Source organism: Panthera leo, chromosome B1, assembly GCF_018350215.1.
Source record: "Panthera leo isolate Ple1 chromosome B1, P.leo_Ple1_pat1.1, whole genome shotgun sequence".
Taxonomy (NCBI): Eukaryota; Metazoa; Chordata; class Mammalia; order Carnivora; family Felidae; genus Panthera; species Panthera leo.
In genome coordinates, this window is record NC_056682.1 from 101059614 (window position 1) to 101073989 (window position 14376).

At 34.0% G+C, this 14376-nt stretch overlaps 1 protein-coding gene across 8 annotated transcripts in view; it reads right to left on the bottom strand.

The window, feature by feature from the left end:
- Window positions 1-14376, bottom strand: part of SPATA5 (spermatogenesis associated 5) — a 355585-nt gene that overhangs the window by 296664 nt on the left and 44545 nt on the right. For all 8 annotated transcript variants that reach the window (XR_006201728.1, XM_042935556.1, XM_042935557.1 and 5 more), the window contains exon 10: window positions 12008-12162. Coding sequence is in view for 7 of the 8 variants with exons in the window: in XM_042935556.1 (XP_042791490.1) it covers window positions 12008-12162 (155 nt within the window). In the remaining variant the exon portion in view is untranslated. The remainder of the gene's footprint in view (window positions 1-12007; window positions 12163-14376) is intronic.

Below are 14376 nucleotides of genomic sequence, written 5' to 3' on the forward strand. Positions count from 1 at the left end.
AATTTTCAGATTAAGTTTAATCAATCTACCATATTTTTCCCACTTCAGCATCATACCCCATTCCATCTTAGAGCACTGGTCTTTCTATTGGGTCAAAACCAGAAGGTTCATTCTTAATACACTTAAAAAAAAAAAAAAAAAAAAACCTACATAAAAAACTACAAAGCATTTCTCTGAAAAGTACATGAAATTCTGACAGCAATTTTAACATGGGACATTGGAATACATCCCACCCTGTTGCTTGGATATAAATCTTTATAAATAAGGGACACTTAAAAAATGCCAAAAAGACACTTTTGTTTCTGGCCAATGAGTAAAAGGGTTAAGATTTACGTTTCTGTCTGAAAAAGAAAAAAACTAAAGAAAGTGACAAAATATATGAAGCATCAACTCTCAGAACACTGGCCATCAGGCAACAAAGGACAATGCACCTTGAGAGAAAGGAAACCAACTATCTGATTACATACAACCAGTTGCCTGGAAAAGGTCACAGGTCACAGCAATGAAGGGAAAACACAGGCAGAACCTGCTGTCTCCAGAGATGAAAAGATAAAGCTAGAAGTTTGGGAAAGCCAAAGAGGCTAGGTATCACAGAGCAGAGGATTACAGACAAAAGAAGTCCACAGGGAGAGAACACCTGAAATCTGATGAGGGTCTCCTTTATATGTACTGTTATCTGTGTATATGTGAGAAAAACAAAATAAGGCTGGAGGAGGGATGGTGGTGGAAAGAGGTCAGAGACCCAAATGAATTAGAGGGAATAGTGCCTGCCCTCAACAGGGATGTTGTGATTCACAGGGCTTTAGGTAGAGTATTGATAAATGATCCTACCTCAGTAGTGGGGAAAAATTATCCCTAGACACAATACTGCCCTGGTCTCACCTAAGGAAATTTAAAGGCAAGAACCCCCACCTCAATAATCAAACTATTTCCAAGTAATTTAACCACACCCAGAACAAACTTTAGGAGTATTTTTATAAATATAAAAATAATCCAGCTGCCAACAAAGTAAAATTTAAAATTTCTGGAATCTAATCAAAAAGTACAAGCATGCAAAGAAAATACAGCCCATAAGAAGAAGAAAGATCAATAAGTTGAAGCTGATTGAGAAATTATAGATGATAGCATTAATAAAGACATTAAAATAGTTGTTCTAAATGTATTCCATATGTTCAAAGAAAGGAAACACTAAAAACACTAAGTAGAGAAGAAGAAAATATAAAAAGGATAAAAATCAAATTTCTAGAGAAGAAAGCTAATTTAATGTCTATAATTTTAAAAATGCAATGGATAGCGCTTATAGCAGATTAGAAATTTCAGGGGGGTAAAATAAATTAGTAGAATGGTAAGCAAAACAACAGAAAGTAACTAAAATAAAGCAAAGAGAAAAAGAAAAGAAAAAAATGGACTTAGCATTACTGAGCTTTGGGACAATCTCAAGCAGACAAATGTACATGTATATTTTGAGTCCCCAGTGAGATAGTCAGGCAAGAAACAAACTAAATATTTAAAGAAATAATGGCCAATTTTTTTTTCAAATTTGATTAAAACTATAAACCCATACATACAAGACCATCAATGAACCAGCACATGAAACATGAAGAAAGCTACAAAGGCACATCATAATTAAATTGCTTAAAACCAATGCTAAAGAGAAAATATTAAAAGCAACCAGAGAATAAAATATATATTACATATGGAAAACAAAGAAAATGGAGACAGCAAATTTCTTTTCAAAAATATTGCAAGAAAGAAGAGTGGAGGAAAAACAGTAAAGAATTTGGGGGGAGGGAGGATACTATCAACCCAAATTCTTTATCCAGTGAAAACGTGAAAATTTCTTTGTAAAACAAACCAAAAAAACCCTTTTTTCAGACATAAGAAAACTGGAATAATTCATGACCAACACACCTGCATTACAGGAAATGTTAAATAAGCCTTTTAGGAAGAAGGAAAATGATACCAGATGGAAGGAAATTGAATCTATACAAAAGACAAAAGAAGATGAAATGATAACTACATTGAATAAATATAAAGATTTTTTTCTTTTAAATCTCTTCAAAAGAAAATACCATTTAGAGCAAAATGATGACAATATACTGTGGGGTTTACAAAATATGTGAAAGTAAAATGTATGACAACGGCACAAAGGCCAGAAGGGGAGCGATGGAAGTAAACTGTTTTAAGGTTCTTATTATACTGTACATATGATATATTATCACTTAAAGGTAGACTGTGATAAGTTAAAGATGTCTCAAGGGAAATTTAAAAATATTATGAACTAAATGGAAATAAAATACAACATATCAAATATGTGGGATGCATTTAAAGCAACTGAAAGCTTATATTAGAAAAGAAAACCTAAAATTATTAACCACAATTCCCATCTTAAGAAAAAAAGAAGAGCAAATTAAGCCTCATGCTAACAAAAGGAAGGAAATAAAGATGAGAGTAGAAATAAGTGAAATCAAAACCAGAAAAACAATAAAACACAACACTGACAATTTGAAAAGATCAGTAAAATTGATAGACCTTCAGTCAGACTAACCATGGGGGGGGGGGGGGAGACACAAATTACCAATATGAGATATAAAAGACAGGACATCACTACTCATTTGGTAGACAGTAAAATGATAACAAGAGAAAACTATGAATGACTAACTCCATCAATCCAACAAAGCGAAATGGACCAGTTCCTTAAAAGATACAAACTACCAAAACTTACTCAAGAAAAAAACAAAAAACTTGAATAGTCTGTATTTATTGAAAAATTAAATTGTACTAAGTCTTCCAAATAATTAAAATTCTAGACCCAGATGGTTTCAGTGCAATACATTTAAGGAATTAATACTAATTTTACACAATTTCTTCCAACACATAAATGATGAGAGACCACGTTCCAATTCATTCCATAATACCAGCATTTCCCTAATACCAAAACCAGACAAAAAACTTCATTAAAAAAAAAACTACAGACAAATCTCTCTCATGAACATATATAAAAAGGGTGCTATGTCACAATTCCACTTGAGTGGAATTCATCCAGAAATACAAGATGGATTCAACACTGAAAATCAATGTAATTCACTGTATTGACAAACAAAAAAACAAATTATGATAATTTCTACGATGCCGAAAATGCATCCAACAGAACTCAACAACCATTTTGGATTAAAAAAAAAAAAAAAAATTCTCTCTTCAAACTAGGAATAGGAGTAGAAAGGAACTTCACCTAATAAAGAACTTCCAAAAAAAAAAAAAAAAAAAAAAAAAACTACCATCATACTTGATGGTGAGGGAGGGAATAAAGAGTTGTTTAATATAGGTATGGAGTTTCAGTTTGGGAAAAAGAAAAATTTCTGGAGATCTGGACGTGGATGGTGGTAATAACTGCACAGCAATGTAAGCATACTTAATGAGGCCAAATTATACATTTAAAAATAGTTAAAATGGCAAATTTTATGCTATGTATATTTTGCCACAGGTTAAAAAAAAAAACAAAACACTTTTCTCATATATGGTCCTCCTGACTGCAAGCTATAATTGTAGTTTCTATAATGCTACCATCACACACAAAAGAGCAGGGTTAACCCTACCTGGGGGGGGGGGGGGGGGGGAGTTAGTCAAAGACCTAAATGTAAGAACTAAAACTATAAACTCTTAAAATATAAGGTAAATCTTCACAACCTTGGATTTGGCAATGGTTTCTCAAATGTGGTACCAGAAGTACACACAAGAAAAGAAAAAACAGATGCACTGGACTTCATCAAAATTAAAAACTTGTGCTTCCAAGGTCACTATTAAGAAAATGAAAGAGGCAGCCCACTGAATAAGATAAACTATTACAAATCATACATATCTGATATCAGATATCATATATCTAATAAAGGACTTGTATCCAGAATACATAAGAATTCTTACTACTCAATAATAAAAAGACAAATAAATAACCCAATTAAAAAGGGGCAAAGGATCTGAATAGACATTTCTCCAAAGAAGATACACACAACGGCCAATAAGCAAATGAAAAGATGCTCGTATCATTAGTCACTAAAGAAATGCAAATAAAAAATCACAATGAGATATCATTTCACACCCACTAGGATAGCTATAACCAAAAAGATAGTAAGTTTTAATGAGGTTATGTAGAAACAGGAACTCTCCATACACTGCCGGTGGGGATGTAAAATGGTAGTCACTTTGGAAAACTTAGTTCCTCAAAAGGTTAAACACAGAATTACCAACGACCTGGCAATTCTACTACTAGATATAGACCCAAAAGAATTAAAACAGATGCTCAAGCAAAAACTTATATATAAATGTTCAAATTCAACTTTATTTATGACAGTCAAAAGATAGAAGCAATCCCAATGTCTATCAACTAATGAAAAGATAAATCATAACGTGCAGTATCCATACAATACAATATTACTTAGCAATAAAAAGGAATGAAGTACTGATACATGATGCATGGATAAACCTTGAAAATTTTATGCTTAGTGAAAGAAGCCAGTCACAAAGAATCAAGTATCTTATAATTCCATTTATATGAAATGTCTAGATTAGGCAAATCTATAGGGATATAAAATAGATAAATGTTTGCCTCAGGCTGGTGAGGATGGGCAGGTTGGGAGATGATGGGTAAAGGGTACAGGGTTTCTTTTGGGGGGTGATAAAAGGATGTTCTAAAGTTGACTACAGTAATGGCTGTACAACTCTTTAAATATACTTGACCACCAAAATATGCCCTTTAAATGACTGAATTGACATGTGAATTGTACCTCAATAAAGCTGTTACCAACATATGAATATATACTTATATAGAAGGGCAAAAGAACTATTTCTGAGAAATAAGAACATTTGTGAACCAAAATTCTTCACAAAATATTCAGTCATTTAACAAACTCTTATTTGGTTGTTACCATTTGCCGAGCAGTGGAGATACAAAGATGAACAAGACAAAAGGTCCACAGGGATATATGCATATTTTGTGTATTAGGTGTATTATATCCACAAGCCATATATGTGTATTTTGTGGGTGTGTGTTAGGGATCACACTGCAAGATCTTTGGTAACTGAGAGGTCAGAAGACAATTTTCCAGGCAGAGAAGACCACACATGCAAAAACAGGAGTGGTTCAACAAGAGGAGAGCATAATGTTAGAAAAAAGTTAAGGAGGCACGAGCCAGGTTACAAATACCAAACTAAAGAGCTTAGACTTCATTCTAAAGATGATCAACTGGTAGTCATGCTGATGGCTTTTAAGCCAGATCAGTAATTTCTTTTGGATAAATTACTCAATGAAGAGATGGGAAGGACTAAAGGGCATGATCAGATGGTATATAATTACTCCATATCTGTACAAGGTGAAATAAAGAAGTATAGTACCACAGAAGAACCACACTAACTACCAATGAGTTCCTTTACACTAAATGAAAATCTGTGTTTTTAGCAAACACTCATCAAGTATTTCTTATTGACCAACTATAACATATAAGTATAGCATATATCTCTATGGTAACCTCAACATTATTTATAAATTCAAAAGAAGACATGCATCAGAAAACAGCAAATTAAGAGCTTTCCTTCTATAATCTGACAGGAAAAGTCTTTCATTTCACCAAAGTTAACCAGAATCAGAGCTGAGAGCAGAAACTGTTGATCTTTCCACTAACTTTTCTATCTCTCTCATGTCTCCTACAGACTATAAGCCTGAGGAAAGTAAGGTATAAAAAGAAAAGTGGAATGAAAGAGTTAAACTTCTAAAATATTTAATACACTTAAAACTACAATCTTGATTTTGGCACAGAGTATTTCCTGGTTAAAAGTAATCTACTTTCCCAAATGTGCTTTCCTGTTCAATTGTTATTACTTAAAACTATAAAAATGCACAAGAGAAGTTGGCAGGGAAGACTGGGATCTTGGGAGTGATAGAAGACACTCTTCTGTCTAGACAACAAGAGGCAAAATCAAAAGAAACCGAATTCAAAAGACTTGCCAAGAACCAATATGGAATTAATAGAATTTCCACAGGTTGTATATCTATTCCAAAAAAAGCAATCTGTTATTTAGTAAAGCATCCCAGAAACCCTCAATCCTTTGAATCTGTTAAAAATAAAGAACATATAGAATACAGTACTGTTTTTAAAGAACAGAAACTCAAATTCTTTCTAATTATCCTGAGGGTACATGAAGAATGAAATGTAATTATGGTCAATTAAACTATTTAACTCTCTGCACAGGAAAAGTAATGCTAATGAGCTCATCTTGTGAAATTCAACTGCCTTGTCACATTCTGATGTTCTATTCTCATCTGAAAAGATGCCAAATGAAAATACACCAGTCAATTTTGAATATGTAATTAGTGAAACAGTCTTTTGATTATTCATATAATTAAGTTTGCTACTATTTAAAATGGGAGTAAATGAGGTATGTTTATTTAACTAATGACATTTGGTATACACTCAATTTGACTGCTGACTACTTATAAATTTAATCTGGATCCAAGCTTACAAAGAGTTTTGAGGCTATACACTTAGTCTTAAGGCTCTAGTTACAATTCGCTTTTAAAAAGTGGGTTCAAATGAAAGTAGAGGTCTCTCTTTTTATTGGCTTTTAACTTATTCTGAACCAAATGTCCAAATTCTGAAAACTGCAATCCAAAAGCAGTACCAAAAGCATAAAGATGGATTATTTCCAAATAATGAAACAACCTAAAACTACCTAAAATGAAATAGGGAAACCCTGGGGGTGGGGATGATTTAAGATATATAAATGAATTAAACTTGATGGTAATCAATTTGTATATATTTGGTTAAGAATGCCATTTACCAGTGATCCAGTGATAATTGCTATGGTATATATAAAATAGCTTATTTATTGTAAATACAATACGTAAATACAACTATTGAAAGCATTGTATTTTTTTTTTTTTTTTTTTTTGCTTATCTTAATAAAATAAGAATTTCTAATACAGCAAGAAAGCAACATGTTTTGGTAGAAAATATAAAGGACTATTCTGTATCCTTCCAGAACAGACAACTTAGCACTATTACAGGCATATTTACTCCAAAATTGTTAAATTCACTGAATAAACAGTAAGGGTTAAAATTCACTAAAGAAACCACTTGTTTTATAAAATGCAAAGAATCTGAAGAATGTTACATGAAGGTAAACAAAAATATTAAGCTTTAGTACAGAAGAAGGATGCAATACTCTTTAAATATATGTGAAATTGACCATCTGTTTTGTTTTGTTTTTCCAAGAGAATTATAGTTGTTCACTTATCCATTCAGCAAATATTGATTGGACATCTATTATGTGGTAGGACAAATATAAAGGATAAAAATAAGAACTGCTCTCACAGAATTTAAAATCCCTTAAAAAGCCATCCAGTTTAGACCAATTATCTAAAAATTTAAAATTTTTATAGAAAGAAGAAGGTATATAATTGATAGTTTTCATTTTCTTATTTTAAGTCCCTACCCAAAGATTATCCAGTATTATTCCTCAAAATAAAAAATAAATTCTAGTGGCAGGCAAATAAAAAAGGACTAAAGTAAAAATAAAATAAGACTTTATTTAAGCTCTTTATAATTTAAAATTTTTATCACATAATTATAAATTAAAACAATCTTTCTGAGGGGAAAAAAAAACAGAGCTTAATGACATTTGCCTTAAACTTTAAAACCACATATTTCCGTCTGATAATTCTGCTTCTGGGAAACATAAATGCAAAGGTTTGGACATAAATGTGTATATAACCATATTAGAAAAAAACAGGAAAAATAAACAGATTTTCTTTAGAATGGAAGAAGGATAAAACAATTACAGTTTACCACATAACAATCTATTAAACAGTCATTTGAAAGACGTTTGCTGAAAAATTTTAAAGTAAAATGTTTACCATATAATTTTAAGTGAAAAAAGAAAAATATAAAACTATATATTCTAAGATTAGTTATTTTTTTTTTTATTTTTTTTTAACATTTATTCATTTTTGAGACAGAGAGAGACAGAGCATGAACAGGGGAGGAGCAGAGAGAGAGGGAGACACAGAATCTGAAACAGGCTCCAGGTTCTGAGCTGTCAGCACAGAGCCCGACGCGGGGCTCGAACTCACGGACCGTGAGATCATGACCTGAGCCGAAGTCAGACGCTTAACCGACCAAGCCACCCAGGCGCCCCTCTAAGATTAGTTATATTAAAATATCTATATGCATAGAAAAACAATCTTTAAAAAAATGTTAAACTATTAGAATTATAACAAAATATTAACAGTTGTTATTTCTGGGTGAAAAACCAAAATTTCAAAATGCACACTGACATAGTCAAAGATTCTAAAGATTCCTGTGGTAAAGAAATACATTTGATTTTAATTACCAATTAATTGTAAAATACACTTGACTTTTAATACACCAGTTGGTATAATCACCAATTCAGAAAGTCCACAAAAAGGAAACATTACATTTCAGTAAGTAGCTAACACTTGTGGTCTCCTGATTAATAATGCATTACATTGTAATTGGCAATATTCCCACCTTAGGACATTTCTTTTCAGCTTAAATATAACTAGGCAAGTGTGATTTAGAAGTCTTAATGTCACACGCTGAAATCTTTTCTCAAAAGATGCTGAATGCTCAATTTACTATTTAAAAAATGTTCACAATTAACTACCTGCTTGAAACAGGTTTTCTATAGCAAAGTAAGTAGTAAACCTTCTTGCAGATATAATTTGGAGATATTTTTGTATATGCAATAGTCTGAAAGCAGAAGAGAAAAATTTTAGCAATCCAATTAAAGAAATGTTGACTTCTCAGGAAAATTTTTACAATCTGAAGTGAGCATAAAAAGCAATGTAAAAAAGTACTTTGACCAGGGCTAATCACCCTGGAGCTCATGAGTAACATCACAGTACACCATGGCCTTAGGCCAAGTAATAAAGTGCCAAATGGAAAATGGCACAAGTCCATGGATTGTAAATACTGTATCAGAAGAAAATAAAGGGGAAAAAAAACCTCTCATTAGAGCAATTAAAAATGCAGTTGTAGTATCAGTTCCTCTGATGAATAAATCAGTTCAGCAATTCCAAAAGTGGACAGCCACTGTTCAAACACATTCTCTATTGGCAGTAATTTTAAATTTAAAAAACTCACTGTATGTTTCTCTAGTTCCTAAACTTTTTTAAACACTGAAGTGTTTTTCGATGGAGTAGCTGGTTTATAACCCTATCACCCGAAATTTTCACATGTGGCATTTGATGAATATGCATTTACTTGACCCATTACATTATGTAACTGTAGCCAATAAAACACAGATAAATACAAGTAAAGATATTCATACCAATGTGCCCAAACTTTAGACCATAAATTCCAAAGAAATGAAAAGCTTCTACTAATCCAACATCAATCATTAATTATTCCATAATTCCATTTGTTAAATTATTCATACTAAATTAGCATGTGCTACTACAGAACTATAGTAGAACCCAAAGTTAAGCTGTAAGTTCATTAGTGAATTCGAAAATGTTTTCGAAAAAACATTTAAAATCACATTAAGTTGCCTAAACTAGAAGCTAGTCCTTAGAGATATTCCTAACTGAGGGCACTGTTTTCCACCTTAATTGACAAAACAATTGTGTTCTATAAGAAGTAAACAAGCATCTTCATCGCTTAAGCTTTTGCTAACTACCATAAAGTTTAGTGGCTCAAAAAAAACAGACATTTGATATTTCTGACAATTCTAAGAGTTAACTGGGTGGTTTTTCTGGTTTAGGTAAACTTCAGTAGGGGTGGGATAGTCTAGCATTGTGTCTGTCAAATGTCTGACAATTGGCAGGATGGCTGAAAGGAGGGAATCTCAGCTAAGAGGGCTCACTTATGCTCCGCATGGTATCTCACCTTCCAGGAAACAAGTACAGATATCACAGCATAACTAATGCAGGGATTCCAAGAGTCGCAAGAAAAGGCAAGCCCTAGGTGCTTTCAAGTCTGCTTGCATCATGATTGCTAATATCCTATAAGCCAAAGCAAGTTACATGGCCAAGTACAAATTCAAAGGGTGGAAAACCTGACTCCATCTCTTTTATGGTAGGAGCTACAAAGTTGCAGTGCAAAAAGGGCAAACAGAATGGTGGGAAAAATCTGTAGTCAGTTTATGCAATCTACCACATTGCAAAATGCAGAAAGTATCTGCTCCACATGGTCCATGGCCAAATAAGTTTCCATAATAGCTCTCTTTCACACTTCTTCATATTTAAAAACCCTGAAAAGTCCTACAGCAAAGAAATACAACTGATTTCATTTAAACCAGTACTTCCCAAACATATTTGGCCACAAAATACATTTTCCAAGGAACAGTCCCCTTTAAAAGTGAAAACCAAAAGAACAAAACAACAACAAAAAAAGTGAAAACAAACCCATTGATCTCTCCCCACTATATGGTTCCACACAGTCTATTCCATTGACTTAGTATCTTTATAGTCTCTCTCAGTTTTTTTGTTTGTTTTAGCTTACAGCAATTATAAACCATTAGTTAATGACCAAGAGAACTGTTAATTTACACACAATGGGGAAAAGCGTACAAAACTATGTCTGACTCTCTAATACAGCTCTAAGTTTTAAATAATTGTAACGTGTGAGCTTTTACAAGGGAGTATCTCAGAAGCAATAAGACAAACTCAAAAAGAAAAACTAAAGAGGTGATATTATAGAAGCAAAGGGAAAGAGTAGTCACAAAGTTCCATTCTTCCATCAGTGCTCTCCTAAAGTGTCAGAGAGCAATCTATAAACTTTCCTCAAGCTATACCAAGATATAAACACTCCTTATGATCAAGCCAACTTTAACAGCCCATCCCTTACCCCAATACAATGCAGGACACACCATCAATGCTTTGTTTCAATGCCATTTTCTGCAAATATTAATATATTCAAAGAAACATTTCTTTCCTGAATGTTAGGCCTACTTGGGTGATAAGAGAACGTAACAGATGATCCCCGCCCCCCCTCTTAAAAGGTAGCTTCTGATGTCCTTATGGTGATTTGATTGTGAACTGTGCAAAGCATGTCAATAATTGAGAAAATGTAAAAGAACCTGAGGAAACACCAGGCATCATAACTTGAAGATTTTTTATATTCTAAAATTAGCCTAGCTGACATTTCCTTATAAGACTAAATATGCAATTAGCATACAACCCAGCAGTTGCACTCGTGGGCATTGATTTTAGAGAAATAAAAACTTACATTTACACAATACCTGCAGACGAATGTTCATAGCAACTTTATTCATAATTGCCCTAAACTGGAAACAGCTCAGATGTCCTTCAACAGGTGAATGACTAAGCAAATTATGGTACAGCCACACCATGGAATACGACTCAGCAACAGAAAGAAGAAACTATTGTTGCACATAACAACTTGGATGAATCTCCTTGGAATTATGCTAAATGGGAAAAAACTGATAACAAATGGCTGTATAGTGTATAGTTAGATTTATATAACATTTCTAAAATGACAGAATTTTACAAACAGGTACAGAACAAGGTTAGTATGGTTATGAAAGAGTAAAGCAAGAGATCACTGTGGTGATGGAACTATTCAGTATCTCAATTCCAGTGACAGATACACAAAACTTTGCAAGTAATAAAACTGCACAGAACTAAACACACACACACACACACACACACACACACACACACACAAATAAGTACAAGTAACACTAGAAATCTGAATAAGATCAGTGATTATATCAGCATGAAAATCCTGCTTGTGATAGTGTACTAATTGTTTGCAAGATGTTACCACGCAGGGGGAAAGTGAGTGAAGAATACACAAGATCTCCCTACAGTATTTCTTACAACTGCACTGAATCTCCAATTACATCCATAAAAATTTCAATTAAAAAAAAATTTTTTTTAAGTTTAGCCTGGGTATATTGTCTCTATGCAGTCTCTGTTCCTTTCAGAGTTAAATCAAACAGTGTGGCTAGCATGGGAGTACAAATGACTTACATTTGGTACATCGATTGCTACTTCCCTCATAGCACTGGGCCTGACGTCATTCATCCCTTGTAAGAAATCATTCAGAGTAATCTTCACCAGCCCAGCCATCTTGCTATCAGAGAGATTAGGCTGTTTCTTCAAGACTCTCCGTAAGGCATAGAGACCTGCAAAGAGAAAAGTAATACAAGATTTATCTTCTACCCCATAAATACAGACTGAACCATTACCAGTAAAAATAATAATAAACCCAAACTTCACACTTCTAGCATTTCAAATCGTTTGTTTGTGTGTGTATATGAAGGTAGAAGGATAAGGAAGAGGACTGAAAAATGTGGGCGATGAAGGCAAAAATCCAAATGCTTAGTTTGGGCAGTAAAAATATGACAAACTGGTATGAAATATGAAAAGACAGATATTTTATAAACATGAAATAAAATTTACAAAACAACATCTACAAAAAAAGACCATAAAGATTTATCAGAATAGCCTGGGGAATAACACACCTCTTGCCTCTGCCCTTTTTATTAATACATTCAATCCAGAGTTATAGGTTTTGTAAGGTATTGGCAGAACATCTTAAAGGAAATATTCAGTTGGCAGTCGGAAATGTGGTTTTGGAACTCAAGAAAGAATGAGACTTTAGAGCTGTGTGCGTAGACACAAGATCTGGAATTATATAGGAGAGACCTACAAAGACAGGCTAGAAAGGAACAAGGGATGGAAAAATGAGGGCTGAAGGCTCAATCTTAAGGAAGCCCATCATTTGAAAAGCATGAGAAATAACTGGACTCACAAAAGTATAGCCAACTAATCTTTGACAAAGCAGGAAAGAATATCCAATGGAAAAAAGACAGTCTCTTTGACAAATGGTGCTGGGAGAACTGGACAGCAACATGCAGAAGGATGAAACTAGACCACTTTCTTACACCATTCACAAAAATAAGCTCAAAATGGATAAAGGACCTGAATGTGAGACAGGAAACCATCAAAACCCTAGAGGAGAAAGCAGGAAAAAACCTCTGTGACCTCAGACGCAGCAATTTCTTACTTGACACATCTCCAACAGCAAGGGAATTAAAAGCAAAAGTGAACTACTAGGACCTCATGAAGATAAAAAGCTTCTGCACTGCAAAGGAAACAATCAACAAAACTAAAAGGCAACCAACGGAATGGGAAAAAATATTTGCAAATGACATATCGGACAAAGGGCTAGAATCCAAAATCTATAAAGAGCTCACCAAACTCCACACCCAAATAACAAATAATCCAGTGAAGAAATGGGCAGAAAACATGAATAGACACTTCTCTAAAGAAGACATCTGGGGGCGCCTGGGTGGCTCAGTCGGTTGGGCAGCCGACTTCAGCTCAGGTCATGATCTTGCGGTCCGTGAGTTCTAGCCCCGCGTCGGGCTCTGTGCTGACAGCTCAGAGCCTGGAGCCTGCTTCATATTCTGTGTCTCCCTCTCTCTGACCGTCCCCTGTTCATGCTCTGTCTCTCCCTGTCTCAAAAATAACTAAACGTTAAAAAAAAATTAAAAAAAATAATAATAAAAATTAAGAAAATAAAAAAAAAAGAAGACATCTGGATGGCCAACAGGCACATGAAAAGATGCTCAACATCGCTCCTCATCAGGGAAATACAAATCAAAACCACACTCAGATATCACCTCACTCTAGTCAGAGTGGCCAAAATGAACAAATCAGGAGACTATAGATGCTGGAGAGGATGCAGAGAAACGGGAACCCTCTTGCACTGTTGGTGGGAATGCAAATTGGTGCAGCCACTCTGGAAAACAGTGTGGAGCCTCCTCAAAAAATTAAAAATAGATCTACCCTATGACCCAGCAATAGCACTGCTAGGAATTTACCCAAGGGATACAGGAGTGCTGATGCATAGGGGCACTTGTACCCCAATGTTTATAGCAGCACTCTCAACAATAGCCAAATTATGGAAAGAGCCTAAATGTCCATCAACTGATGAATAAAGAAATTGTGGTTTATGTACACAATGGAATACTACGTGGCAATGAGAAAGAATGAAATATGGCCTTTTGTAGCAACGTGGATGGAACTGGAGAGTGTTATGCTAAGTGAAATAAGTCATACAGAGAAAGACAGATACCATGTTTTCACTCTTATGTGGATCCTGAGAAACTTAACAGAAGACCATGGGGGAGGGGAAGGAAAAATGAATTGTTCAGGCTTTGATTTATCATTTACTTTAGTCTCTAGACAGAAATACTGAAGTCTACCTACTAATTCTCCAATAAATTTAAAATTAAAAGATGAAAGTGAGCCACTACTGAGTGCATATCAATCAAGAGTTGAAATAAAGGTTTGAGGCAAAGTCATTCAAGTTAGTAAAGACAGTACATTAA